The 26574-nt window shown below is 39.3% G+C and overlaps 1 protein-coding gene and 1 non-coding gene across 4 annotated transcripts in view; both read right to left on the reverse strand.

Annotated features, from left to right (window-relative positions):
• The window catches only part of ZFR (zinc finger RNA binding protein), a 52387-nt gene that overhangs the window by 17658 nt on the left and 8155 nt on the right, over positions 1 to 26574 (reverse strand). For 2 of the 3 annotated variants that reach the window (XM_050944663.1, XM_050944665.1), the window contains exons 3-12: positions 14723 to 15005; positions 13316 to 13460; positions 9319 to 9537; positions 7700 to 7947; positions 6483 to 6674; positions 4991 to 5291; positions 3519 to 3715; positions 2846 to 2965; positions 2081 to 2226; positions 892 to 1054 (exon numbers count right to left, since the gene is read on the reverse strand). In XM_050944663.1, the coding sequence (XP_050800620.1) occupies positions 892 to 1054; positions 2081 to 2226; positions 2846 to 2965; positions 3519 to 3715; positions 4991 to 5291; positions 6483 to 6674; positions 7700 to 7947; positions 9319 to 9537; positions 13316 to 13460; positions 14723 to 15005 (2014 nt within the window). The remainder of the gene's footprint in view (positions 1 to 891; positions 1055 to 2080; positions 2227 to 2845; positions 2966 to 3518; positions 3716 to 4990; positions 5292 to 6482; positions 6675 to 7699; positions 7948 to 9318; positions 9538 to 13315; positions 13461 to 14722; positions 15006 to 26574) is intronic. The other variant, XM_050944664.1, reaches the window with a different exon arrangement.
• On the reverse strand, positions 18468 to 18604 carry LOC127048563 (small nucleolar RNA SNORA66). Its single transcript, XR_007773738.1, has one exon. It is a non-coding gene; the product is annotated as a small nucleolar RNA SNORA66 (small nucleolar RNA).

Consider the following 26574-nt stretch of genomic DNA (forward strand, 5'->3'; position numbering starts at 1 on the left):
TTTGCATAATCTGGGAAGCGTCTGTATAACCAAATATAAGAAAGGTTGGAAGAATCAGATTTTTATTGGTAAATGTAGATAAATGCTGAAAACACTCCCCCCCCCCCGCCCCCCAAACACACCCCCAATGATGAAAAAAATAGCTCCATCCATTCTAAATCTGCAGTTAGGCAAAGAAAGAAAAAGTCTGCTTGAGAACTTCGTAGAGTTTTAAGGATATTGACTTTATATATCTGGACATGTGACAATTTGTGGTTTAACCGCTAAAAAGCTTTAACTTTTTGAATTTCAATGCCTACTCTTATTAATTTATTATTGTTTGACTCTAGCCCCATAATTTCCTGCAACAACTAAAATTTAAATTGATAATTAAAAAATGTTTATTTTTAAACATTGATATTATCCTTCAAAATTATAAAAATCCAATTCTGTCAACTCTGCATATAAGGAAATGCATTGATTATCAAAATCTAACTTAACTTTTATTCTTTCTCCTAAATAATGTAATTTTTGTTGTCTTACTGTTAATTGGGAAATAGATATTTATTTATCAACGAAATTATTTTTTGTGAAGTATTTATTTATGTTTCTTGAAAATAATATTGCATATGAATATTAACTCATGGTAAATTTATGCAGGCAGACTTGCACGTGAGACTTTTCAACATGTACCTTATATTGACACTTAATCCAGCAGGACTCTAAGACAGATCCTTAAACCTGTACAAAGTCCCACTGTGTTTTTTTTTTTCACATTTCCAAGCACTTTAGAGAATAACCTTGAAACAGTATTAATGTAGTAATACAGATGGCTAAGATCAAATATACTCAAGAACTATGCCTGACTTAAGAGACTTTAAACTTTTAAATTTTCCAATTTAAGCAACTTACAGCTGGTCCCTGGGGCTGAGGAGGCATTCCTGGTCTGACGCCTAGCAAGCCTAGAGGTCCTGGAGGACCATGAGGATATCCTCCATCAGGTAGTCGGCGACGGTCATCCCAGTGATGCTGCTCTTCCTCCATCCTCCTCCAGTACATGTCCTCCTCATAGCGTCTGAATTGTATGAATCAAAGTATGTTCTTTACATAGCAAAGAGCAGTTTTCAATTCTTCTAAAAAATAATTTGATACTATTCATTAGCTCATCTTTAGTAGTCATGACCTTGGGAGCTCCAAAGGTTAAGTAAAAAGGGAGAGTCGCACTCGAAGCAACGCCTACTCTTAAATACAAACAATTTTAAACAGACCCATATTCCTCAGATGGATCAAATTAAAAAAAAAATGCTCAGAGTTGTACAATGTCCCGATTGAAGACAAAAGGGTTTAGAATCTTCAACGTGAGCATTCATCAGGAGGTAATTAAATAGGATGGAACCAGTGCTCCCTCTAATTTTTCTCACCCATGTGCAGAATGAATTCTGCAATGTGCACCAATATGGAAGTGATGTGTGACACATTACCTCTATCTTGGTGCATATAACAAAATTCATGTGACTTGGTGGGGCAAAGAGTTTCAGAGTGTGGGAAGGGACTCAGGGCTGGGGCAGGGGCTCTGGGGTGGAGCCAGGGATGAGAGGTTTGAGGTGCAGGCTGCCCTAGGGTGGAGTCCTCTCTCCTCCAAGCAGCACCTGGGCTGGGAGGGAGCAGCGCCTCTCCTCACTGTGACAGCTCCAGCAGAGTTGGGCTGGGTGAGGGATGCCTGTCCCCAGCTGCGGCAGCTCCAGCAGGGTCAGGGGAGGGGCACCTGTCCCCAGCCACAGCAGCTCTAGCAAGTGCACATAACAAAATTCATGTGGTGGGGTCGAGGGGTTCAGAGTGCAGAAGGGGACTCAGAGGGTTGGGTTGTGGGGGGAATCAGGGCTTTGGATGGGGGCGGGGAAGAGGGTTGGGGCAAGGGCCTGGGGCAGGCTGGGGCTCTGCTCCCTGACAGCTCCTGAGGGGCTGGGCTGGGCCAGGGGACCTGCGCAGCCCTAAATAGTCTGCTATGCAGCCATGCAGCTTATAGGGAACCTAGGATGGAACCCTCTTCACTGCAGCTTTTGTTCAACTCATCTGATCCTTATAATATTAGACACATTACCTCATTTCCATCCTCCAACGTTCCTCTTCTTCTCGTCTTCTCCAATATTCTTCTTTCTGCATCTGCTTTCTCATCTTCTCTTCTTGAATTTTTCTTGCTCGGATACTGGGCTTTACTTCTACTTGCAAATCTGGATTTACTTTTTTCTAATGTTTCAGAGACAGAATGAAATGTTGGTTTTACTTTTCATTTCACCCTGGCTTTAGAAAATTTACTCTTTATAGTATACTTCTATCATGTCAAACATTAGTACTTTAGAACACAGAGTTTTGGTTAAAACATGCAATTTTAATAAATCATGTTTTCAAGACTGGAATAATTGAGCAATGCCCAGAATTAATAGAAAATTAAGAAAATACTTCCACAAATAGGAAGAGTGAAACTTTCTATCACCCCAAGTAAGTAAATTTAAACAAACGTGTTCTGTAAAATGTAGCCCAATGCTAATCCTGTACTATTGCTAATTCATAGTAAAAAAAACATGCAAGTACCTACCGTAGCTTTAATTACTACATTTTAGTGTTTCCAATCACTCAAATACAGTGTTGCTTAACATTTTCATTAAAAAAACAACCCCATACATATCACTTCCTTAAGCCACCATATATCATCTTAAAATACACAACAAGAAAGATGAATATAATATTTTTCTACCTTTTTATATGCCATTTGGGCATGGTAACGACTAATCTTCAATCTAAGTAACAAGTTACTACAATTAAGGTCTTGTAAACTTTAAATACTGTCAGCAGTATATCAACTAACTTTATACTGAAGCCTGTGCCGCCTTCCTTTTAGATGCATCTCCTTGGCATTAGGATCATTAAAGCTGCACTCACAAAGTTTGCAGTGAAAGCGGATCACCTTCCCTTCATCATTCCGTACCTCGGAAATAAAATAATGTTGTATTAGTTTTTTGGATATTAAAAACCCCATAATTTACTTTTTCTACAAATTAACCTAATTTTACGAGAATCTTAATTGTATCTATTCAAAACATGTTAACATACTTACATACATATATTTTAGTATGCACTTTAAAAAAAGGTATTGTCAAGATAAGAATGGTCAATCATGATCAGATCCCTATTGCGTTAGGTACTGTACGAAGAGGAACACATAATTCATGCCCAGAAGAGCTTATCGTCTTAAAAATATAGTTGGTTTATTTACTCCTTAGATTCAAACAAATACTTTAAAAAATAGTGGAAAACCTTTTTTAGTATATTCAACTTAAATCCTGGATCCTACAAAACTTATATACACATGCTTACCAGAATGCATGGTAAACAGTTCCACTGACTTTAAAGGTTCTGCTCACAAAGTGTGAATTTAAGCACAGTTAAGTCTTTTCAGGATCAGGATCTTGCTTTTTAATTCTGATTAACACATTTTATTTAATCAAACAAATATACTAAGAAAGTTTTCAGATTAATACCTCCTCCACATAGTCATGGCCCACCGGCTGAACATCACTCTGCAAAGCAGCAAGAGTTGTTGGAGTCACTGGTTCTGATGCTGTATCTGGTTTTACTTCCTGGGTCTGTACAACAGCAACCAAAGGAGTACTCTTAACATTTTCTACTGCTTTCATATCTTCCTGTTTACTTCCTGTTGTCTGTAGCTTATTACCACCTAAAATCAAAGAAGCTTAAAATGAATTGTTAATTTTGGTAGAATGATTATATGCTTACAGATTATGTACAGATTAAAGAGATTTCATTTGCAAATGGCAAGATTTTGGCCAGAGTACCTCAATTTTTTCAATTATTTTAAACAAATTTAAACATCAAACACATACAATTAAACAGATAACATTGTAAAAGTTCAGCTATAATCAACATTTAGGGTGGGTTGTTTATTTTTCTTAAATAATTTAATGGTACCCAAACGTTTAAAACTGTTGACCAAAGTTCTCCATTTTTGCAGTAAAGACTGAGGGCTTGGCTACACTGGCGCTTTACAGTGCTGCAACTTTCTTGCTCAGGGGTGTGAAAAAACACACTCCTGAGGGCAGCAAGTTATAGCGTTGTAAAGCGCCAGTGTGAACAGTGCCTCAGCGCTGGGAGCTAATCCCCTCAGGGAGGTGGAGTACGTGCAGTGCTGGGAGAGCTCTCTCCCAGAGTTGGCGCCACAACCACACTCGCACTTCAAAGCGCTGCAGTGGGAGCATTCCCGTCGCAGCGCTGTGCAGCTCTAAGTGTAGCCATACCCCGAGTAGGCTTATGCGATTTAGACTTATATTAAATCCAGCTCAGTGTTCTGCAAGCAGGAGGCAAGACTGAAAGGGAGCAACCAAAGAAACAATGAGGAGAAACCCTTGTTTTTGTGGATACAGACTACAATGGCTACCTCTCTGATACTTGCAACCAAAGAAAGGGAAGGGGAGGGATAGCTCAGTGATTTGAGCATTGGCCTGCCAAACTCAGGGTTGTGAACTCAATCCTTGAGGGGGCCATTTAGGGATCTGGGGCAAAAAGGGATGGTACTTGGTCCTGCTGTGAAGGCAGGAGACTGGACTCAATGACCTTTCAAGGTCCCTTCCAGTTCTATGAGATAGGTATATCTCCATATTAAAAGGTATTCAGATGAGCAATCTTCTTGCTTTCAGAAGTAACCCACTGTAGAACTACTTTTGTAAGATACATTTTTTGCTAACATGATCAAAAAAACGGAAAGCATACCAGAACTGCACATTTATATCAAATAAAACACAAAGCTCTCAATGCTGCCAACACTTATACACTTGACTTCAAGGGGATTACTCTATGTGGACAAAGTTAACATGGATAACTCACGTGCATAAAGTTATGCATATGCAGAAGTGTTTGCAGCATTGAGACTGTAGAGACTAGATACATATAAATTTTAAATCCTTATAATAGGTTAGATTTCAAAATGAAGACTGACTTCTGTACTTGCCAACAAAGTTTATTTTCGGTGTAGATATTTTCTTTACAGGTATATTAGCAGCGACTACGGACACTTTGCTGTTGGATGCTGAGTTAATTGGTGTGCTTGCTGTGGGAGTAAGAATTTTCACTGCAGAAGATGTAACGGAGGAGTTCACAGTGCTGCTGCTAGTTGCAATATTTGAGGCAGAGGCAGTCTGTTTGGAAGCAGATGCAGCTGTTGAGGAAGTAGACTGGGTAACAACGTTTGGTTCAGTTGAAGGAATGGGCTTCCCAAGTTTTGTGTGCAACTTAACCACCTAGAACCAAATATAAATAAATAAATAAATAAATAAATAAATAAAATTAATAGGCTCCTCGTTAAAAAACATGAACCACTTGGTTTACATTTTAAAAAAATAAAGCTAATCTCCTTAGAAACTTGATCTGTATGTGGGGGGGGGGGGAGAATCAACTTGTGCCAATTTTTTGTTTCTTTAATGATTTCTAAATAAAAGTTTCAGTCCTCTGTAAACTTTTCTCTGCTTGCTTTTTACATTAGAAATATTGGCTTTATCTTAGAAAAACTCCACAATGACTGGACAACTAGTGAAAACATGACAGAGTCAAGAGTCCAAAAAAAAAGCCAAGAAACCGAGATGGTGGAGGGATTTTTAGTCAAATTGTTTAAGATTTCATGTGCTCTCTCCCGCCTTACATGCCCCTTGGTGGGGAGCTTACTAAACTACTTTAACTACTATGACTGATGAACACTTTGGAGAACAGAAGTCTTTATTAAAGATTCAATAACTCTGCCCCATCACTTAAAGTGCGAGATTCCACAACACAGAGACTGACATGAGCAACAACAGATCTTTCAGCAAATGACAATCCTGATACTATATACAGTAAAAAACAAGCAGGAAAACAAGTATTCAGGTTTCCTTTATATATCATACACAGTCCTTTGCAGGATACCTTTAAAATACAATTACATTTCAGTTCTCTGACAGATAGGGTTTAAAAGAAATATTGACAGACTCCAGAAAAAGAATAAATTAGTGCTCAACAATAAAAGGTACAATATGGGAAGTGAGGGTAGAAAATGGGATAAAAACAGTGGATTAATCTTTAAAGTTTGACAGCTACAGTAGAACTTCAGAGTTACAAACAGCAGAGAGTTATGAATAAACTAGTCAACCACAAACGTCATTTGGAACGGGAAGTATGCAATCAGTGAACAGCAAAGCCAAAAAAAAAAAAAACGCAAATGCAGTAAAATACTGTGTTAAATGTAAACTAGAAAACGTAAGCTAAAAAAATAGAGGAAAAGTTTTTTAAAAAATTGACTGTTTCTGTGCTTGTTTCATTTAAATTAAGATGGTTAAAAGCTGCATTTTTCTTCTGCATTGTAAAGTTTCAAAGCTGTGTTAAATCAATGTTCAGTTGTAAACTTTTGAAAGAACCATCACAATGGTTTGTTCAGAGTTACGAACAACCTCCATTCCTACCTTCTGATGTTTCGCTCCACGAATATGGGCAGCATATGCATCTGCTCCTGTACAAGAGACATCACAGAGCTCACAGCGCAACTGATTCTGAGTTCCACGAGCAGAAGTACTGCTATTACTAGTGTTCTGAGATGCTTTTAATGCCGCTTCTTTCTTTTTGTGTTTCTGGCCTTCCAAATGTTCTTTATAAGTCTATTTAAAAATGTAGTGAAAAAACATACATCCTCAATAAATTATTTTTACTACATTAATTATGTCAACCATATGATGCTATAAAATATACAATAGGTTATAAGCTAGAAATAATAATAACTACTTAATTTTGCTAGGAAACGTATTTCCTATACAAAGCACTGCCATTTTATTGTTCACGTGCTTTGAGGCATAAGCCAACTGCTGGCAGGGACCAGGAAATAATTTTCTTTTCATGATATACATAACTCCATAGTTGGCAAAAAGCAGTAACGACTTTTTTCACCTTCCTACTTCCCAAATTATCAAGCATTGTCAATGCCAAGTGACAGATATTAACAATCAAGTGATCTTATCCAGTAGGCTGTACCCAAGTCCTGAGTGATTTAGAGCACCCCAAAGAACTCAATAATTCAGAAGGAGAGACTACTTAAATACATCCAGGCACAACGTAAAACGTTTAAGATTGAAAGTGTCCTTGCATGGGAAGGGGCAGTCCAAGTGGGAGAAGTAGTAGAAAACAATGACAGTTTTTTTAAACATGACATGCAGAACAACAAATATTCTAATCAAGTGGGTAAAAAAACTCATGTTCTTTGCTGTCTTAATCTGAACGCCCTGACGAGACAGTACTACATTCAGCCATTTCAAAATTAGACTGGGGTGCTAGAAGGAGAAACAGAATACTACAAAGTAGAATATTTTTCCAAGGAGAAATTTCATAAAAGCTTAAATTCTCAATGGTCTGAGAAGGGAGTTTTCCCCAGGAAGTTTGCTACTGAGTAGAACAGTGCTTCAAATGGAAAATGTGAACTTTTAAGGTAGGAAGTAGAAGTCAGCTGTTCACATAGAGCAAAAACATCAGTATTTCCTTTTCATAGTGGTACATATTTTCAAACTGCTTCTAGAGCAAAGTTATTTAAGTAATTTCCTCAATCCACAAAACTGTTCTTAAATAATGCCTGTTTTTCGCTATATGAATTGATGACTAAGAGGTATAGTGGAATGCCATGTAATACATGTACCTGTGGTCCAGCACAGCTGATTTTACAAACATCACAATAGTGGATCTGTGGTGGTTTGGGAGGTTGTTTTGGCTTCAGTTGCTTATTTTGGAATGGTGCTTTTTTAGTAAAGGTGGTCCCTGTCCAGGCAGCTGTTGCAGCAGCAGCAGCCGCTGCTGCTGCTGCCTGTTTCTGTTGCTGCTGCTGCTGCTGGTAATAGGACGATGCTGCTGAATACACTGCGGCTTCATAGCCAGAATAAGAGGTACCTCAAAGATCAAAATATGATAATGTTACATTATAATACATTGTATATCACAGTTACACACAAGCTAGTTCCAGGTATGCTGGATGACATTTAATTCTTTTCCAGAAAGGTACATTTTGTGATCTAAACATTTTGACAAGATCCTGAGATGCAATGGGTGGGTCAAGTGATCTTATCACTTAATCAGAATTTTACTTGACTTTTTATGATATACAATTTAAATACCATTTCCCACCTATGTCAGGGGGTATGTATTCTCTCAGATGGATCTCTGTAGCTATATAATTTTAAATAAACTGGGGTCCACAATGCTGGCAGCAGTATCAAAGTTGTCGTTCAAGAATGTGTCAATACTCCTGGTACATCTAGGAGGGCTGGGTGTGGCACAGCAAAGATGAGATAAAAGCCACTAGAAACGTATATTTCTTCAAACTCAGGATTATTAATAAGCAACAATTTATGGTGCAAGATTCAAAATGCAAAGAAAAGGACACACATGGGTGTGAAACAAAAACCAAAACTACAACAGTGCTTAGGAGCCTCTTCTCTTTGGCATTTAACCGTCCAGCACCCTCAGAGGCACTTTGGTGCAAACAAACTGTTGGCCTGCTTGGTTCTCTGTAACTTGCCTTATCTATTCACTCCTTAATTTCTAGTACCACAGTTGAATAAATCAAGAAAACTGTGTTTTCATACATTTGAGCCAGTCTTCCCATAAACTCTCCACATGCAGTGGTTCAACTACTCTAATCCACTGATTAGACTTTTTCTGTTTAACGGAACATTTTAAATGTCCCATTTAAAACAGTATATCAAAGGATCCAAGCAGCTGCAATTTTCCAGTTGATCATCATCTGGTTATAAAGCAAAACAGGATTCCTTCCACTTTTAATCAAGCCTTGAATCTCTTACGTTTGGAGCAAAGCTCTTATACCATCCCCTCCTCCCACATGAGATTAAAGTTACCGAAAATCTAAATTATACTCTGGATTGCCCAGTCTACTCTTTACAATTGTCTGATGGTGATACGTTGCCTCCTAAAATTTTATTTTCTTTGGACAATTATCTGTTTTTTTTTCCAATCCACGGTCTCTGCTCCCTTCCCATACTTGACCACCACCAAAAACTATCCAAGCAGTGCTGCAATCTCTTTGATTGTGTATAATCAAACAGGATCACATACAACTATTGTTCTCGTCCAAAAATATGTCCAAATATTCTGCCAATATAATGATCTAACTAGTTGAATATTTCTTGGTGCTTTATGACATAACTGAAAACAAACTTAATTACCAAATTTTTGAGCCTATAAAATATTTTTCCATAACATGACTCACAAACCTCATAGTAATATAACATGCAAAATTCTTACCAGAGTAAGTAACTGCTGTTGTACTGTATGTAGCACTCTGAGTATAGGATGGAACGACAGTTGCTGCAGCTGCTACTGGCTGCACAGTGGAGGATACTGGATATATGGAGAAAGTAGTTGTAGCTGGACTAGGGGTGGCTGGTTTTATGGCTGTCACTTGTCGAGTTTGCTGGGCTTGAGTATACTGAGTTGCTCCTTGGCTATATCCTGCTTTTGGAGCTAATTAAGATAGAAGAGTAAAGTTGTACGAAGATTTAAAAATTTGAGATTAAAATAATTACATTCAATTATATACAAGTAACTAAGCATATAACAAATGAGGATTTTTGTGTTATAAACACATATGCCAGAGAGGATGACCATGTAATAAAATGAATACAAACCAAAGTGCATCTGCATAACTCATTTCACTTTTCTTCTCTAAATACAGCCAGGTATTTTTCTTAAGGGTTTTTCAGTACTATGAAGAGTAGCATGAGCTATGATGATCACTTTTAGTTTGAAGCTCATTAACTGACAAAAATTCAAAGCATATTACACAGATGCTGGTATTATTTGTAGTATTCAAAATACTTTTTGCATATGCTGAAAATGAAAAACCAAGCAACACAAGTATATTATGCCTAATCTCTCATTTGCTAGTAGCTGCTCAGCAATTTATAACCTCTCACGGGGGCCGGGGGGTGGAGGGGGCAGAGGAGGAGGAGGAAGAGAAGAAGCTCTACCATAGAAGAATGGTTTGAAAAAACATAGAAGGATGCTGATATGGAAAAATTAAGATACCAATTATATACCCAGCAAAATAGACAGAGGACAAACAGATACTTAGATACTGGGTTACCTTTTATTCAGTACGCATAAGAATGGCCCTAGTGGGTCAGACCAAAGGTCCATCCAGTCCAGTACCCTGTCTTTTGACAGTGGCCAGTGCCAGGTGTCCCAGAGTGATTGGACAGAACAAGTAATCATCAAGTGATCCAGTCCCTGTCTCCCATTCCCAGCTTCTGTCAAACAGAAGCTAGGGATACCATTCCTGCCCATCCCAGCTAACAGTCATTGATGGACCTCTCCTCCATGAATTTATCTAGTTCTTTTTTTGAACCCTGTTATGGTCTTGGCCTTCACAACATCCTCTGGCAAGGAGTTCCACAGGCTGACTGCGCGCTGTGAGAAGAAATACTTCCTTTTGTTTTAAGTGCTGCAGGTGTCCTTTTCCCCAACTATTAACATTTGATAGACATGCCTGGTCCATTAATTATATATATATAAAAAAAAAATCAGAGATTTCACTCAATTTTATAAAATCACTAGAAATAACGTCATAGGTGTTAACAATGCTCGCTCTTTAATATGGCTAACTCCCTGATGAACAGAGAGAGAGCTGATGACTATATTCATGCATGTCTCTTTAAACAAAAGACTATATTATTGTTTTGTTTCTGATATTTGTATGGCAAGGATTTGTAAACATGTTAATACTTTCTTTAAAAAAAGGATACTATGCCAGGAACATGGTGTTTTCACACAAAGAACACTACTACAGGCTCAGGCCACAAAAAACCCTTCAAGTCCAAACTAGCTACACATAAATATCCTAGAATATTATTTCCTGTAAAATCTCTCTCTTGTCCTCTAGTAACACAGCTGTTCTAGTTGATCCTCTACTGATGTACTTGGTAGAAAATGCCATCGGTTTCACTCACTTCAGGGCAAAAAGGTTACCTTCAAACTAATTAGGAAAAAACTTTCTAACTCACTGGAACAGGTTCCCTAGGGAGGCTGTGGAATCCCAGTCATTGGAGGTTTTAAAAACAGGTTAGACAAACATCTGTCAGGGATAGTCTAGATATACTTAAACCTGCCTCAGCACAGGGGGATAGACTAGACGGCTTCTTGTGGTCCCTCCCGGACCTAAATTTTTATGATTCACTCATTTCTAGCCTGCTGTTCCCATAGCTGTAGGAGTATTTAGTGTCAAGTCCCAGAATTTGTTTCTTGCTTAGACTGCATATCTGCATCTATCTTTACTATTAACTTTAGAATTCTGAAACCAGAGAATACCAATTTTTCCAGAATGGCATGGAAAAAAATCCCCCTTGCTTCTTTTGATCCTTCTCAACCTTCTCAGAAACCCTTCTCTAATATGGTACTAACAATTTAGCAAAGTAATCTACAGATGGTCCAACAAGTCTCACAGAAGACTAATTTCTACTTGTCCCCAATTCTCTTTTTGGCTTCTTATTGCTGCATTTAGGTTTCTATAACCCATACAGCAGCGATCTGGAATTTCCCAGTTGTACTACTTCCCACTGACTGCATATAGGCCTGCCCAGGTCATGGGAGCCTCGCAGAATCTTGAAAGCCTTGGCATGGCATGGCAACAAACATTCAGTTATATCTGAAAGTTTTTCTTTTGTATGTAGATCTCAGGTTACAACTATTTTCTGGACATGAAGACTGAACTGACTCCTTTCAGAGTTCCAGTAAACTAGAGAGATATAGTTAATGCTCTACCAAATTCACACTCCATTTTGGTCAATTTCAGAGCTAGAGGGTTTTTAAATTGGTCAGCTTCACAATTTCAGATGTTTACATCTGAAATTTCTGTGTTGTAACCATGGAGATCCTGACCCAAAAGGGGACTGTGGGGCAGGGGGATCCCAGAGCTGTTATAAGGTGGTCACAGGATTGCCATACTAGCGTCTGTGCTGCCTTCAGAGAAAAGGGGTGGTGGAGAAAGCCTGGATCCTGGGCAGCCCTGAGCCCGGGCAGGAGCCGCAAGGGGTGGCAGACCAAAGCCCTGGCTGGAGCCCAGGCACTCCCAGCCCCTGTAGGAGCTGGGGGAGGGGGAGGAAGGAGGAGAGCAAAAACCTGGAGCCTGGGCACCCCAAACCTCGGCAGGAGCCGAAGGGGGCAGTAGCCCCCTGAATGCCAGCAGGAGCCGCAGGGCAGAAACCCGGAGCCTGGCTCTGGGGCTGCTGCAGCGCAGAAATAAGAGTATTCCACCCTCACTTCTGCACTGCCTGCGACGAAGGTCTGATCCCCCCGCATAACCACTGTACTGGGGAAGGACAAGTCCTGTCCCTCCCCAGGCCTGCTGAACTAGCAGATTTCAGGGAGATCAAGTTTTACAGGGAAGGTCTTCTTTCACTGTCCGTGATATATTTTTCACCACTGTGAAATTGGTTGGGCCCTAGAGTTAATGACACTTAAAAGTTCGCATGTGTATTCCTCTCTTGAGCAGAGAAGAGTGTCTCCCTTGCTGGAGAGTGAGAGGCATTAAGTATGAATGCTGAATTTAGGTCTCAAACTGTGCCACCTCTTTGTTACTAGAGTATAAATCCCCTCCTAATACCATTATTTTTAAACTGCAGCAATATACTGTACAAATGGCATTTTTTAAAAGCCACACACACAGTAACTGGTCTCTCTCCCCACAGACTTGTGCCATGTTCTTAAGCAACTTGCTCACCCTACTGCTTTCTTTAAGCAAACCTTCTCCAACCCTACAGCTAAAGCTTGCCTTTAATTTCCCATTCACACCAACAATATAAAGCTTTAAAACTTGTTTAAACAGGATTTAAACTTTGTGATAGCCAAAATGGGTTAATACTGACTTATACTATTTAATATAACAAAACTGTGTTCAAAAATCCTTTTCTTGTCCAGGTCTCTTCCTGTCTGCACTGGCCAGCCAAAGTGTATTTGAACTTGGCAGGCACAACATATTCTAAAACATACTTAAGTATTGTTAAATTCAATTTACATAGAAAAAGGTGTTTATTTTTAGACAAGAAAGCTAGTTGCGGCAATGTCTTCTTCTTAAGTGTTGGGTAACAGCATGATTTTTGTCCACACATTTATATTTATACGGGTTACCTTATAAAGCTAAGACTAAAAAGCAATTTGTCTGAGGTATCCAAAGAAACATTTTTAAAAAACAAAGCAGCACACTGTTTTGCACTGACCAAAAAGGAATTTCATGCACACCACCCACCTGTCTGGTAGTATGATTCGGCTACAGAAGGCTGAGGCTGGGCAGCAGCCGCCACTGCAGCCGCTGCTGCTGTTGGTTGTTGATAGTACTGCTTGCTGTCATAAGCCACAGCTGGGGCAGTGGATCTAACATACGAGTAGGAGTCCTTAAAATGCATGCAAAACAGAAAGAAAGGACCTGAGTTTCTGCTTAAATATGTCTGGGGCCTGGGATAATCAAAGGCAGCCAAAGGGAGAGAGAGTCTACTGAATTAAGTCAAACACTTCATTTAAAGATGTATATGATTCTAGAGTTAAATAAGCCTTTTATATTTTAAAATCTTTAAAGTTAATTTGAGATTAAGAAAAAGACTAAGAACAGCAATTGCTGAACAGTTTTGATGAACATTAACAGACCTAATAAATAACAGCAATTCAACTCTTGCATTTACAAGTATTTTCACATTTTTTCCTTTAGTTATTTCCATTAAGGAACAGAAAGATACTGCTGTCAGACTGTTCCACTATTAAAATTATATAGAATTTCTGCTCTGATATAAACGTAAGAAAACTCACAAGCCTGCTCAAAATGTGTATTTTCACAAAATCCAAGTTTAAGAAAAGCCCAACACCACTTTCGAGGCATTACAAATTTGATTTAGCATTTTTCCTATTTACATATAAATTAACTGTACCTTTTGTAAGCGTTCTGTTTTATATCTCATCAACTATTCTGCAGTTCAGAGAATTTTCTACTTGGATTTACAGCACTTGATAAGAAGCTTAAAAAGTAACATCTCATTCCCTAGCAATTTTGGCAACCTTGTATTTTCTCTCTCTCTTTGTTTAAGACTCCTTTTTTCTCTGTCTGTGCATCAACATCAGTATATGCACTGCTCCTGTAATTATTAGGATGTGTTAGCTAATTGCTGCTTCAGACCATTGGAAAGAGCTTGCTTGTTTTTCAGGACTCTATAGGTTTGTTTTTTTTTAGTAGCCACTTCTGGTTAGAGGGAAAAATTAAACAATCATTAATATGACCTAGATCTTCTAAAGTACTTTTCATCAAAGCAAAGTAAGTATTTTAAAACTAGAAGGCACCCCAATAGATAATTTTATAACGTGGAAATCCTCTCTCTATCTACAAAGCAGATGTGGTACTGCCATTCTTGGTGTAACTTTCCTCATAGTCCCTTGGTTATATGCCTCAACCCTGACTTGGAGAAGAGGACATGCCACCTCCACAATTTTTGGCCTTTGTAGAAGATACCAACAAGCTTGCTAAACTTGATGGTAGTTTTTAATGATTTGGACATTTGCCCAGTGAGAACTAGACAGATTATCAAACTCATTTCACACAGATCACCAAACATCCATCAGATAAATTTTGATCACTACCAACCCAAGATGGATTCAAAGTGGCACTTACCTGGTAGTTTTGTGTAGTGACCGGAGGAGGTGGTGGTGGGGCTTCCTGTTGTCTTTGGGTATAACCGTAATCTGTCGCCGTGTGTGCCGTAGGATAACCTCCATAGGCAGCAGCTGTGGCAGCAGCTGCAACAGCTACTGGTGCAGGCCTGGCTACAGCAACTGTAGCTGCTGCTGGGGCATACGCAGCAGTAACCGTGTGTGCAGCTACTGGAGCCTGATGGACAGTGTAGCTAGCAACTGTAGTTGGATGGGAATAGGCTACACCCGAAGCTGGCTGCTGGCTATATTGGGAAAGGACAGTAAGTATTACTCATCACGTAACAAGTCCTTTAGTTCAACAGCTAAACATGTTAGACTGATACCCAAATATTTCATTCAATTTCAAAATACCAGAACAGTCTTAAAACTAAGCTTTGAATAATCCCACAGAGGTCTACAGGTTAACATGAAGCACTCATTTATTTTATTTATAGGTTTTTTTATGGAACTCATTATTTAAGTATCACTACACATTGAAGTGCTTATGGCTGAAACATTAAACAAAATGGGGACCCATCTGATAAAGGTAAACCTTTTGGCACTGGCAGACAATCTCTTCATTTGAAACAGTAAAGAGATCTCAAATCACCAGATTTTGCATGATATGGAAGTACTGCAATCGTTCTTTGGGTAGCATATTTGACAACCCTGTGCACTGAAAAAAGAACGACTTCTTCTGTGAAAGCTATTATTGAACTCTTCCATCTTGCATGGCATTTTCCCGGGCAAAGTATAGGATTCTTTTTATGCTACTGGAGTTGTAAGACTAATTACTTCACTAAAAAATATACCACCCCATGTAGGTCTGGTGACTGAACAGCTGAATGGAAGGAGAGTGACTTTTAAAATGTTTTAATTAAAAGTCAGTGCAAAAATCCCTAAACTCAATAGGGAGAGACTTATGAAACTAATGTCTGATGAGGGAGTCCCCCTCCAAATGTTGAGATTAGATAGGCAGGCCACTGTATCTAGAAAAAACTAAGAAAAGATGTACTAACAAAAAGTCTGGCAGCCAAATGAAGTGTACTATAGAAATGAGTGTGCAGAGTCTATCCAGATTCTTCCAGTCTTGTAAGACTCATCTGTTTCCCCAACCTTTGCAGCAGGTGCATGCATGAAGCAGTGTACCAGTAAGTATTAACTAACAAGAGGCAGATATTAACAGTCCAGTGAGAGAAGGATGGTCTCAGAAGTTGCAGTGATTATTTGAAGGGTAGAATCTAATAACTGCTATTGCTCTATTTTGATTTGTAATATATGTACAGTGCATTACACAAAATGCCTAAGACTTTAGGTAGGTTAATTTAAAAATATAAATAAATTAATAAAATAATTATTATTGCCAAGAAGTCAGTACTTATTACAACCCAGAAAAGAAATGGGGGTTACAAAACAAAAGTTAGGAACTTTTATTTGACATAAACAGCCCATGCACCAGCATGATTTGTTTCCTGCACTTTCATCCAGTAACACTATTAATTACTCACACCAGCTACATGAGAATACTATTATCTCTATTTTATAAACTGGGAAATCAAAACAGAGACATTAAATGCTTTGGCTACAACAGCACACTGAGTCAGTGGCCGAGATGATGATTTGCAATTTTGGGTTTGCTTAGATGCCAGAGAGATAACACCTAGCTAAAGTTTCCAATAGTCAATCTGGCACTAACTGCCAAAAATCATATTTCCTCTTGTCTATGGGTATGCTTACTGCTTCTATAAGTTGTCAGTATTTATGCTTGGTCAAAATTTATCAGGAGAAAAATGCTGTATGATTCTGTCATTTTAATGTCAGAACTGCATTTAGTCTACATATCAAAATGGCATTCCAATACCTGGAAAGATGTAGTGAAATATACTGCCAATTTTGGCAAGTCCAAGTAAATACAGCAGTTATATTTAAAAAAGTCAAGCAGAATGTTTAAAACATTGCTTGTTATGATTATTCAGAAACGTAAAGCTGTATTAAGAACTTTAATTTTAATGAAATGCCCTTTAGTTATCCTTTTATAAAAACAGTAGTACACATCTTTAGTTTGCAATGAACATCCAACTGTATGATCAATTGTTCAAAATCACACAAATCAAATTAAACTAAGGTAAAAAAATAAAAAATGCTATCTTTTAAGTGAAGGGGATTCTGAACAGGGAAGTGCAGAGTTAACTATGTGGGATAGGTCTCTACCAGGATAACCTCCTACAGTATTTAGGCACAAGAAAAGTGAGCATTTGGAAAGAACAGAATGAATCTTTTTAGCACAGTGAATAATACCCACGCACACAAAATTTATAGGAGGAAAAGTGATATGATAATATAATAAAGGGTGGAATATCACAAAAATCCTTTGAAACCACCTGGCTTTGTTCTTGCTGAATACAGCACTAGATTTCTAAGAAGAAATCAAGAAATTATGGAAGAAGTAAGCTCCAATTTATCATATTTAATATATTTCTCATTTTGCCAAATGTAATACAGTCCTGAAATTAAAAACACTGAGATAGTATTTTGATGCCAGTAGTTGCACAGGACACAAAGGAAGAATTAAATAATTGGATGAAGATCTTTTTTTGTGTCGTAGAAGTTTAAACTTGATGCTCAAAAAAATTATAATTTTCACTAAAAATCAGATGCTACAGTCCCTTCAGTAACTCCAGCAAATTTATATTTCTGAAAGACAGTCTAGGCTGGTTGGCACTCCCTACTACTCTAAAATCTAATTTAATCACTAAAGAGCCCAATCCTGTTCCATGTAAATCAATGCAGGGATGTGCCACTGACTTAAATGGAAGCATGATCAAGCTCACATTTTCCTTCAAGTCTCCCTCACTGCAATGTTCAGAGTCATGGGGGCAAGAAACAAGTTGGAGATGTTGCTACCACTACTTGAAAATGGTTCCTGCTGCTTCTCAGACAAGTCTACGCTACAAAATGAACTCAATTTAAGTTACGTTGACGTACAGCAACCACAGTAATTACATCGGTTTTGCAAGTCCATGCTAACTCCTTCTGTTGGCAGGGTGTGTCCTCACCAGGAGCACTTGCACTGATTTAACTATCAATGTGGGGCACTGGCAGCCCTGCCGCCTGGAGCTGACAGCCCGAGCCCTATCATGGCTCCAGGCTGTCAGCCCTGGTGTGGCTGGAGTGCAGGCTGTCAGCTGGAACAGTCTGATGTAAGCAACACAGCACCTACCCTGACACTATGTTGACCTAACTACATCGAACTAAGCTCTATGCCTCTTGCGGAGCAGGAGCAGATTAGTCTGGGAGCGGTAGCTTCTGGTGGTAAAAGGTGAGAACTGCTACCCAGAGTCATTAGATCAGGCTACAAACAGCTGCCTGTTTAGCAATACAGAATTGTGCAAGTGGAAATAAGAGAGATTTCCTGAATTTGAGAGAAGTTGTTCATGAGATCAGAAGCAGCTACTAAAAATAAGCTAGATCATGAAATGCTCAAAAATGTTGAGAACGGGCAACTCTTGTAGTAAAGCTTCATTATTGTTTAAGTTATATTACAATACCACTGCTCACATACAAATTGGCGTCATACCTATCAAAATAAGGTTTTTTCCAAAATGGTATCCTTGATTTTTTTTAAATCTCATTTGTAACTAGGAACCAATTTCCGAGTCAATAGTGAGAGTTTAGCAAGGTGGATCCTAATCTGAAAAATATTTAGTGTTTGGCAAAAATAGTTGTCTTGTAATGGTAAAGAATTAACAGCCCTAGTCATGTGATTTCTAAGGCTACTAAGGTTCTATTACCATGCTTACTTTAGCAAACCTGTTCCCCTTGCTTCTGCAACATCATGCAGAGCTAGTGATCGAGTTTGCAAGAATATAGGAAAGTATTCTGGATGAAGTGACAGCTTCTCAGTAAGATTCTAAAAATTGCCTGTCAATCATTACAGTTTTAGCATTCTGAAGAACTCACCACACTTCCCTGTAATCTTCAAGTCTGGCTCAGTACTCACAAAAATCCCACTATGATTCTTTTACTTTATCACAACTGGCCCCTATCTAACAAGTGTCACACTTCACTGATTCTACCTTTCAGAACTCCCTCCCTGTCATAGGTTATTTTGTTGTTCATATGGCTATGACCCACAAGATGAGCATTAACAAGGTATAGTGCACACTGTGGGTATATTGTAATCGACCTCCCCACAAAACCACCAATAACCTAATGCCACACATCCTGGCATGGCTCACTCATCGCTGACATGATTACCCACACTTTCCTGCATGTGAAATACAGATGGACATCTTAAAGTTCTGAGAAAGTAAAAAAAAGGCACAAGGTAAAGCAACTGGGTAGTTCTGCAGAACCTCAAATGGCTTTGATTTTCATCCAGTCAGAGGAATCTACAGAAGCAATTATCAAAGGAGATTTTCAGTTACACTGCAATTTTGAGTCCAACTTCTTTTCAACCCACTCATTCCTATCTTTTAATTTCCACCTCGCAAATCATTTGATTACTTCTGGATTATCTACCTTCTGCTCTCTTGGTCTGCTTAAACCCTAGAGTCCTGATCCACAACAATTTGTCTTTCCAAAGGATACTAGATAAATGGATACATTCTCTCATTTAATTTTAAAAGGATCTCACTATCTGAGGGTACTTTAGATCAGTGGTTTTCAAACCTTTTTTCTGGGGATCCAATTTAAGAAAACTGTTCATGCCCGGAACTCAAGGGAGCTGGGGATGAGGGGCTCCGGGTGTTTGGGGGGGCACTCAGGGCTGGGGATTCAGATGCAGGAGGGGTCAGGGCTCTGGGCTGGGGGGTGGAAGAAGGGGTTCCGGGTTTTGCAGGGCTCAGGGTGCAGACTTATCTCCGGCACCTCCCACTTAGTGGTGCAGCTGGAGTACAGAGGCAGGCTTCCCACCTCTCCTGGCACCGCGGACCGCCTCCAGCGGCCAGCAGCAGGTCCGGCTTCTAGGCACACAGCTCTTGCCCGCAGGCACTGCTCCCCTACCCTCATCTCCCATTGGCAGCAAAGTGGCCGATGGGATTTTGGAGCCAGTGCTCGGGGTGGGGGCACCGTGCAGGACCCCGTGGCCCCCATGCCTAGAAGCCGGACCCACTGCTGACCACTTCCGGAGTGCAGTGCGGTGTTGGAACAGGTAGGCACTAGCCTGCCTTAGCTGGCCAGCACTGCCAACGGGACTTTTAAGGTCCCGGTCGGCGATGCTGACCAGAGACCCAGTGCCTTCAATGCCGCGACCCAAACTTTGAAAAACGCTGCTTTAGATGTTCTTTAGCCATTCCTGTGCCTTGCTCCTATCCCCAGTGGTCATATAGGCAGAGACAAAACCTGGGGACATCTCCTTCCTTATGTATATGAGATATTGCAAAACTTGCCTCCAAAGGCTCTGCAAGCAGTGTTTGCATTTGACAGATTATAATGTTCCTCCAGAAAGTCACCTATGTGTTTTAGACAATTTTCTTAAGGGCAGGATATCAGGGACTCTCAAAAGGGAGACTTTTTTTTTCAGGAACATAGTACTCAGGAGAAAAAGTAGACAGATGGTCAAACAAGAATGAAAAAATCCTTATTTTCAGTGAGCACTTTTTTACATATAAATCAGACTTATTTCCCATTTAAAAACAAATACTAATTAAAAAACAGCACCATGTGGAACCAGATTGGCCCCCGTGTAGGTAATCAGCAGGGCTGCAATCTTTAGACCCACAGCACAGACCTCTACTACTTGAGTTAACAAGGTATTTGGTAACAGTAGTAAGTAGGCTGTTATACTCTGCGTTGGACCAGCCACTAGAGAGAGAGAGAGAGGATGACATGCACACTGTAATTCTGGGTTCTAGTTCAAGTTTAGGAGGGAAACATATTCCAGCCATTACAGACCTTTCTGACCCATCTCCTCCAGCCTCCAGGTTCCCCTAGTATGACTATATCTAGCCTCTCTGCTTCTCTCCAAGTCTCCCCCACAGAGCCTGTCCCCATCTCCCTCTACTTCCATTGTCCTACTCAGCCTGCACCCCTTAGTTTGCTTAAGTCCAACCCAGCCAATTCCTAACCCTTCAGCCTATGCTGCTAGCCCGTGCCTGTCCACCTCTATTATCCTCAGCTTCCTCAATGTCCTTCACACTGCCTGCACAATCACACCTGGAGCACTGAAAGCACAGGAGAGATACAATCTCCTCACTCTCAGCTCTAGTGCCACAGTGACTCCTAGGAGGAACATAAATAGAAAAAGTCATATATAGCAGCGGTTCTCAAACTTTAGCAATCCAAGGACCCCCATTTTGATTTTAAAAAATTTCTGAAACCCCCCCACCCCCAAAGTTCCCTTGCACAGCCCCAGGTCCTGCCCCCATTCCATCCCTTCCCCCAAAGTCTCACCCACCTCTTCCCAACCCACTCTTCCCCACCTCTTTCTGCCTCATCCCTGCTGTTCCCTGGTGCACAGGAGGCGCTGGGAGGGAGGGGGAGGAGTTGATCAGCAGGGCTCCACAGTCAGCACAAAGAATCTGGGTGGGGATGGAGCATACACAATGCAAATGGAATAACACTACCAGCCTCTAAAAACCTCTACAATTAGTGTCAGTATGGGCAGCGCTACCTTGGCGGGTGACAGTCTCCTGCTGACACAGCTACCACCACTCCTTGGGAGTGGTTTAATTATGCCAGCAGGAGCATATAGCAGTGCAGCTGCAAGGTCCATAGTGTAGACATAGCCTAAGTTAAGAATTATTTAGAGAAGTTACATGTCTTCAAGTCAGCAGGGCCTGATGGACTATATTCTAAAATACATAAAGAACTGGCTGAAGAGATCTGAGCCATTAGCAATTATCTCCCGAGAACTCATGGAGGACAGGAGAGATCCCAGAGGATGAATAAGGCAAATATACTACCTATCTATAAAAAGGATAAGGAAACCCAGGGAATTGTAGACTAGAGTACCCAGAAAGATAAAGGAGCAAATGATCAATTTGTAAGCACCAAGAAGATAATAAGGTGACAAGCAGCAGTCAACATGGATTTGTCAAGAACAAATCATGTCAAACCAACCTAATATCCTTCACTGACAGGGTAACAAGCCTTGTGGATAGGGGGGAAGCAGTAGATATGATCTCTCTCAATTTTAGTAAAGCTTTTGATACGGTCACACATGACTGTCTCTCAAATAAACTACAGAAATATAACCTAGAGGAACCTACAATTGAATGGAAAAGCACACTCTAAGTAGTTATCAATGGTTCACAATCAAACTGGAAGGGCATATTGAGTGGGGTCCCAGAGAGATCGGTCCTGGATCCAGTTCTATTCAATATCTTCATAAATGAGTTGGATAACAGCATAAAGAGTAAGCTTATAAATTTTGCAGACAAAACCAAGCTGGGAGGGTTTACGAGCACTTTGGAGGACAGGATTAGAATTCAAAATGATCTTGACAAACTGGAGAAATGGGTCTGAAATAAACAGGATGAAGGTCAACAAGAACAAATACAAAGTACTTCATTTGGAAAGGAATAATCAGTTGCACAAATGGGAATGACTGCCCAGGAAGAAGTACTGCAGAAAAGAATCTGGGGGTTATAGTAGATCACAAACCTAATGAGAGTCAATAGTGTAATAATATTGAAAAAAAAGCAAACATTCTCTGAGATGTATTAGCAGGAGTGTTGTAAGCAAGACACAAATAGTAATTATTCTTCTCTACTCAGGACTGATTAGGCCTCTACTGTAGAACCGTGTCCAACTCTGGCCACTCGACTTTGGGAAAGATGTGGACAAACTGGAGAAAGTCTAAAGAAAAGCAACAAAAAGGATTAGAAGTCTCAAAAACATGACCCATGAGAAAAGATTTTAAAAAAACTGGGTATGTTTAGTCTGGAGAAGAGAAGACCGAGTGGGGCATAACAGTTTTCAAGTATGTAAGAGGTTTTTATAAAGAGGAAGGTGTTAAACTGTTCTCCTTATCCACTGTGGACAGGAAAAGTAGTAATGGGCTTAAATTGCAGCAAGGGAGATTTAGGTTAGACAGTAGGAAAAGCTTCCTAACTGTAAAGTAGTTAAGCACTGGAACTAATTGCCTACAAAGGCCCTGGAATCTTTGTCACTGGAGGAGTTTAAGAACAGGTTGGACAAACATCTGTCAGGGATGGAACAGATAATACTTAATCCTGCCTCAATGAAGGGGACTGGATTAAATGACCTACTGAGGCCCCTTCTAGTCCTATATTTCTATGATCTCTGACCACTTCGCTGGGTTGGAGCATCTGTGATTTTGCTACCTGTGTTAATAAAAATTAGGGCTGTCGATTAGTCGCAGTTAACTCACATGATTAAACACAAAAAAATTAATCGTGGTTAATCACACTGTTAAACAATAGAATATCAATTGAAATTTATTAAATATTTTGGATGTTTTTCTACATTTTTAAATATATCAATTTAAACTACAACACAGACTACAAAGTGTACAGTGCTCACTTTATATCTGTAGTGCTGCAGCGCAATCTCTTTACCATGAAAGTGCAACTTACAAAAGTAGGGGTTTTTGTTACATAACTGCACTCAAAAATAAAACAATGTAAAAGTTTAGAGCCTACAAATCCACTCAGTCCTATTTCTTGTTCAGCCAACCGCTAAAACAAACTAGTTTGTTTACATTTACGGGCGATAATGCTACCCACTTCTTTACACCACCAGAAAGGGAGAACAGGCATTCGTATGGCAATGTTGTAGCTGGCGTTGCAAGATATTTACATGCCATATGTGCTGAAGATTCATACATCTCTTCATGCTTTGGCCATCCTTAAGAGGACATGTTTCCATGCTGATGATGTGTGTAAAAAAAAATGTGTTAATTAAATTTGTGACTGAACTCCTTGGGGGAGAATTGTATGTCTCCTGCTGTTTTGCCCGCATTCTGCCATGTATATGTTATAGCAGTCTCAGATGATGAACCAGCACATGTTGTTCATTTTAAGAACACTTTCACTGCAGATTTGACAAAATGCAAAGAAGATACCAATGTGAAATTTCTAAAGATAGCTATAGCACTCGATCCAAGCTTTAAGAATCTGAAGTGCCTTCCAAAATCTGAGAGGGATGAGGTGTGGTGCATGCTTTCAGAAGTCTTAAAAGATCAGCACTCTGATGCCGAAACTACAGAATCCGAACCATCAAAAAAGAAAATCAACCTTCTGATGGTGACATCTGACTCAGTGATCCGATTTCAGATGATGAAAATGAACATGCATTGGTCTGCACTGCTTTGGATTGTTATCAAGCAGAACCCATCATCAGCATGGATACACATCCTCTGGAATGGTGGTTGAAGCATCAAGGGACATTTGAATCTTTAGCGCATTTGGCAAGTAAATATCTTGTGATGCCAGCTACAACAATGCCATGTAAACACCTGTTCTCACTTTCAAGTGACATTGTAAACAAGAAGCAAGCAGCATTATCTCCTGCTAATGTAAACAAACTTGTTTGCCTGAGCAATAGGCTGAACAAGAAGTAGGACTGAGTGAAGTTGCAGGCTCTAAAGTTTTACATTGTTTTGTGTCTGAATGCAGGTTTGCTTTTTACATAATTCTACATTCGTAAGTTCAACTTTCACGATAAAGAGACTGCACTACATTACTTGTATTAGGTGAATTGAAAAATACTATTTCTTTTGTTTTTTACAGTGCAAATATTTGTAATAAAAATAAATATAAAGTGAGCACTGCACACTTTGTATTCTGTGCTGTAATTGAAATTGATCTATTTGAAAATGTAAAAAACACTCCAAAATATTTAAATACATGGTATTCTATTATTGTTTAACAGTCCAATTAATCGCAATTAATTTTTTTAATCGCTAATAAAAGCCCTAATACAAATGTTATAAAGTCAAGAGACCTTTCCTAACTGACAGTGTCTCTGCTGTTGATATCAGAACCCTCATAGTGACTCCAATACTTCTGGCTTTGATCATGAGGCGGGACCCTGCCAAACCACAGAATGGTAAATTGGGGTTTCTGATTAACAACATATTATCAATAGATCAGTTAACAAAATGGGGCCCACTATAACCTTGCCCCGTTTTCTTCCCTGATATTGGCCTTACCTGAAAGCAAAATGTGGACTTCTTGCAGCACAAAAGCAGGTCTTTTAGGGTTAGAAAGTACTGTGGTTTATTAACTATTGTTAATGACAATGTTAACGCAACATTTATTGTCTTGCAAAGTCTCTGATCTGATTGGTCAGAAAACAACTTTTTGGGAAGCAAGCTTGAGGAGTCTTTGATGCCTACATTTAAGGCATCTATGAACTAACTGGGCAGAATATACATTAGTAAACTTATTTAAATCTGCAGCAATTTCTGGAAAAGCAGCTCACTTTTCAGAAAGAATATGGTCTATATACTATTTCTGTGAGAGGATACAACAGGGGTCAACAACCTTTCAGAAGTGGTGTGCCGAGTCTTCATTTATTCACTCTAATTTAAGGTTTCACGTGCCGGTAATACATTTTAACGTTTTTAGAAGGTGTCTTTCCATAAGTCTATAATATATAACTAAACTACTGTTGTATGTAAAGTACATAAGGTTTTCGAAATGTTTAAGAAGCTTTATTTAAAATTAAATTGAAATGCAGAGTCCCCCGGACCGGTGGCCAGGACCCAGGCAGTGTGAGTGCCGTCTTCGGCACGCGTGCCATAGGTTGCCTACCCCTGAGATACAATGTGCTAAGAGTTAATCTAATGTGTGCTTGCATGCAATAAACTTTAGTGTTGCTGTCACTCCATTTGTCTACAAATCTGAGTGCTGAAAGAGCTCTTATCAAACTAAAGGCAATCAAACGACTGAATTATTTTTACAATTTTAGTCTTATGGAAATATTATTTTGCTTTATAATTAAGGTTGGAACTAAGCAAATTTTGACTCTACCCAAACTCCTTCAGACAACAGGACTTCCAAAATAAGTCTCATAAAGGTGCTCTCCTGCCAGGAGAAAGACGAAATTCCTCTTGGAAACAGTCACTAAATGAGTTATTAATAAACGACTATCAAACGTTAATGTCGATGCATCTTTTTATAAGGATTATAGCAGAAGTGATTGTTTTCTATGCTATAAAAACACCCCCAACATTTGAAAAGGTACTACATTTTGGGAAAAAATGAGAGAGACTTTATTCTACTCTGTGGATGACCAAGTTCAGCTGTATTTCCAAGGGTAAGCCTCAAGAAATATAGGAAGTGTCATACTGGATCAAACACACCATCCAACTAGTCCAGTATCCTGTCTGCCACACTAATCCGAGATGCCTTGGAGGAATGTCCAAGAACTACCTACGTAGATGTGGAATAACCTGTCCCCTCATGAAAATATCATTCTAATCCCCAACATATGAAGTGTTTCTCTCTTCCAAAATGCTGTTATAACTACTTCAGATATTTTTATCATTCATATAAATGCCCGATCCTCCTTTGAATTTTGCTATATTTTTGGTCTCAATGACATTCTATAGCAATGAGTTCCACAGTCTAATTAGGAATTGAATGAAAAGGTGTTTCCTTTCATCAGTTTTCCCACCTTTTAATTGAATACTTCGTTCTTGCAGTATGAGAGAGAAAAAATAGAAGCTCTCACTGTATCTTCTTTACCATTTATTTTGCATAATTTTATCATGTCCCTTCTTAGTGATCACCTTTCACATCTAAGCGTCTCAATTTTTATGAGCTTCTCCATGCTATTATTCTTGTTGCCCTTTTCTGAATCACATTTAATTCTGTAATTCTTTTTAAGATGGAATGACCATTAATGCACGTTGTATGCCAG

The sequence above is a fragment of the Gopherus flavomarginatus genome, chromosome 3 (assembly GCF_025201925.1).
Source record: "Gopherus flavomarginatus isolate rGopFla2 chromosome 3, rGopFla2.mat.asm, whole genome shotgun sequence".
Classification (NCBI taxonomy): domain Eukaryota; kingdom Metazoa; phylum Chordata; order Testudines; family Testudinidae; genus Gopherus; species Gopherus flavomarginatus.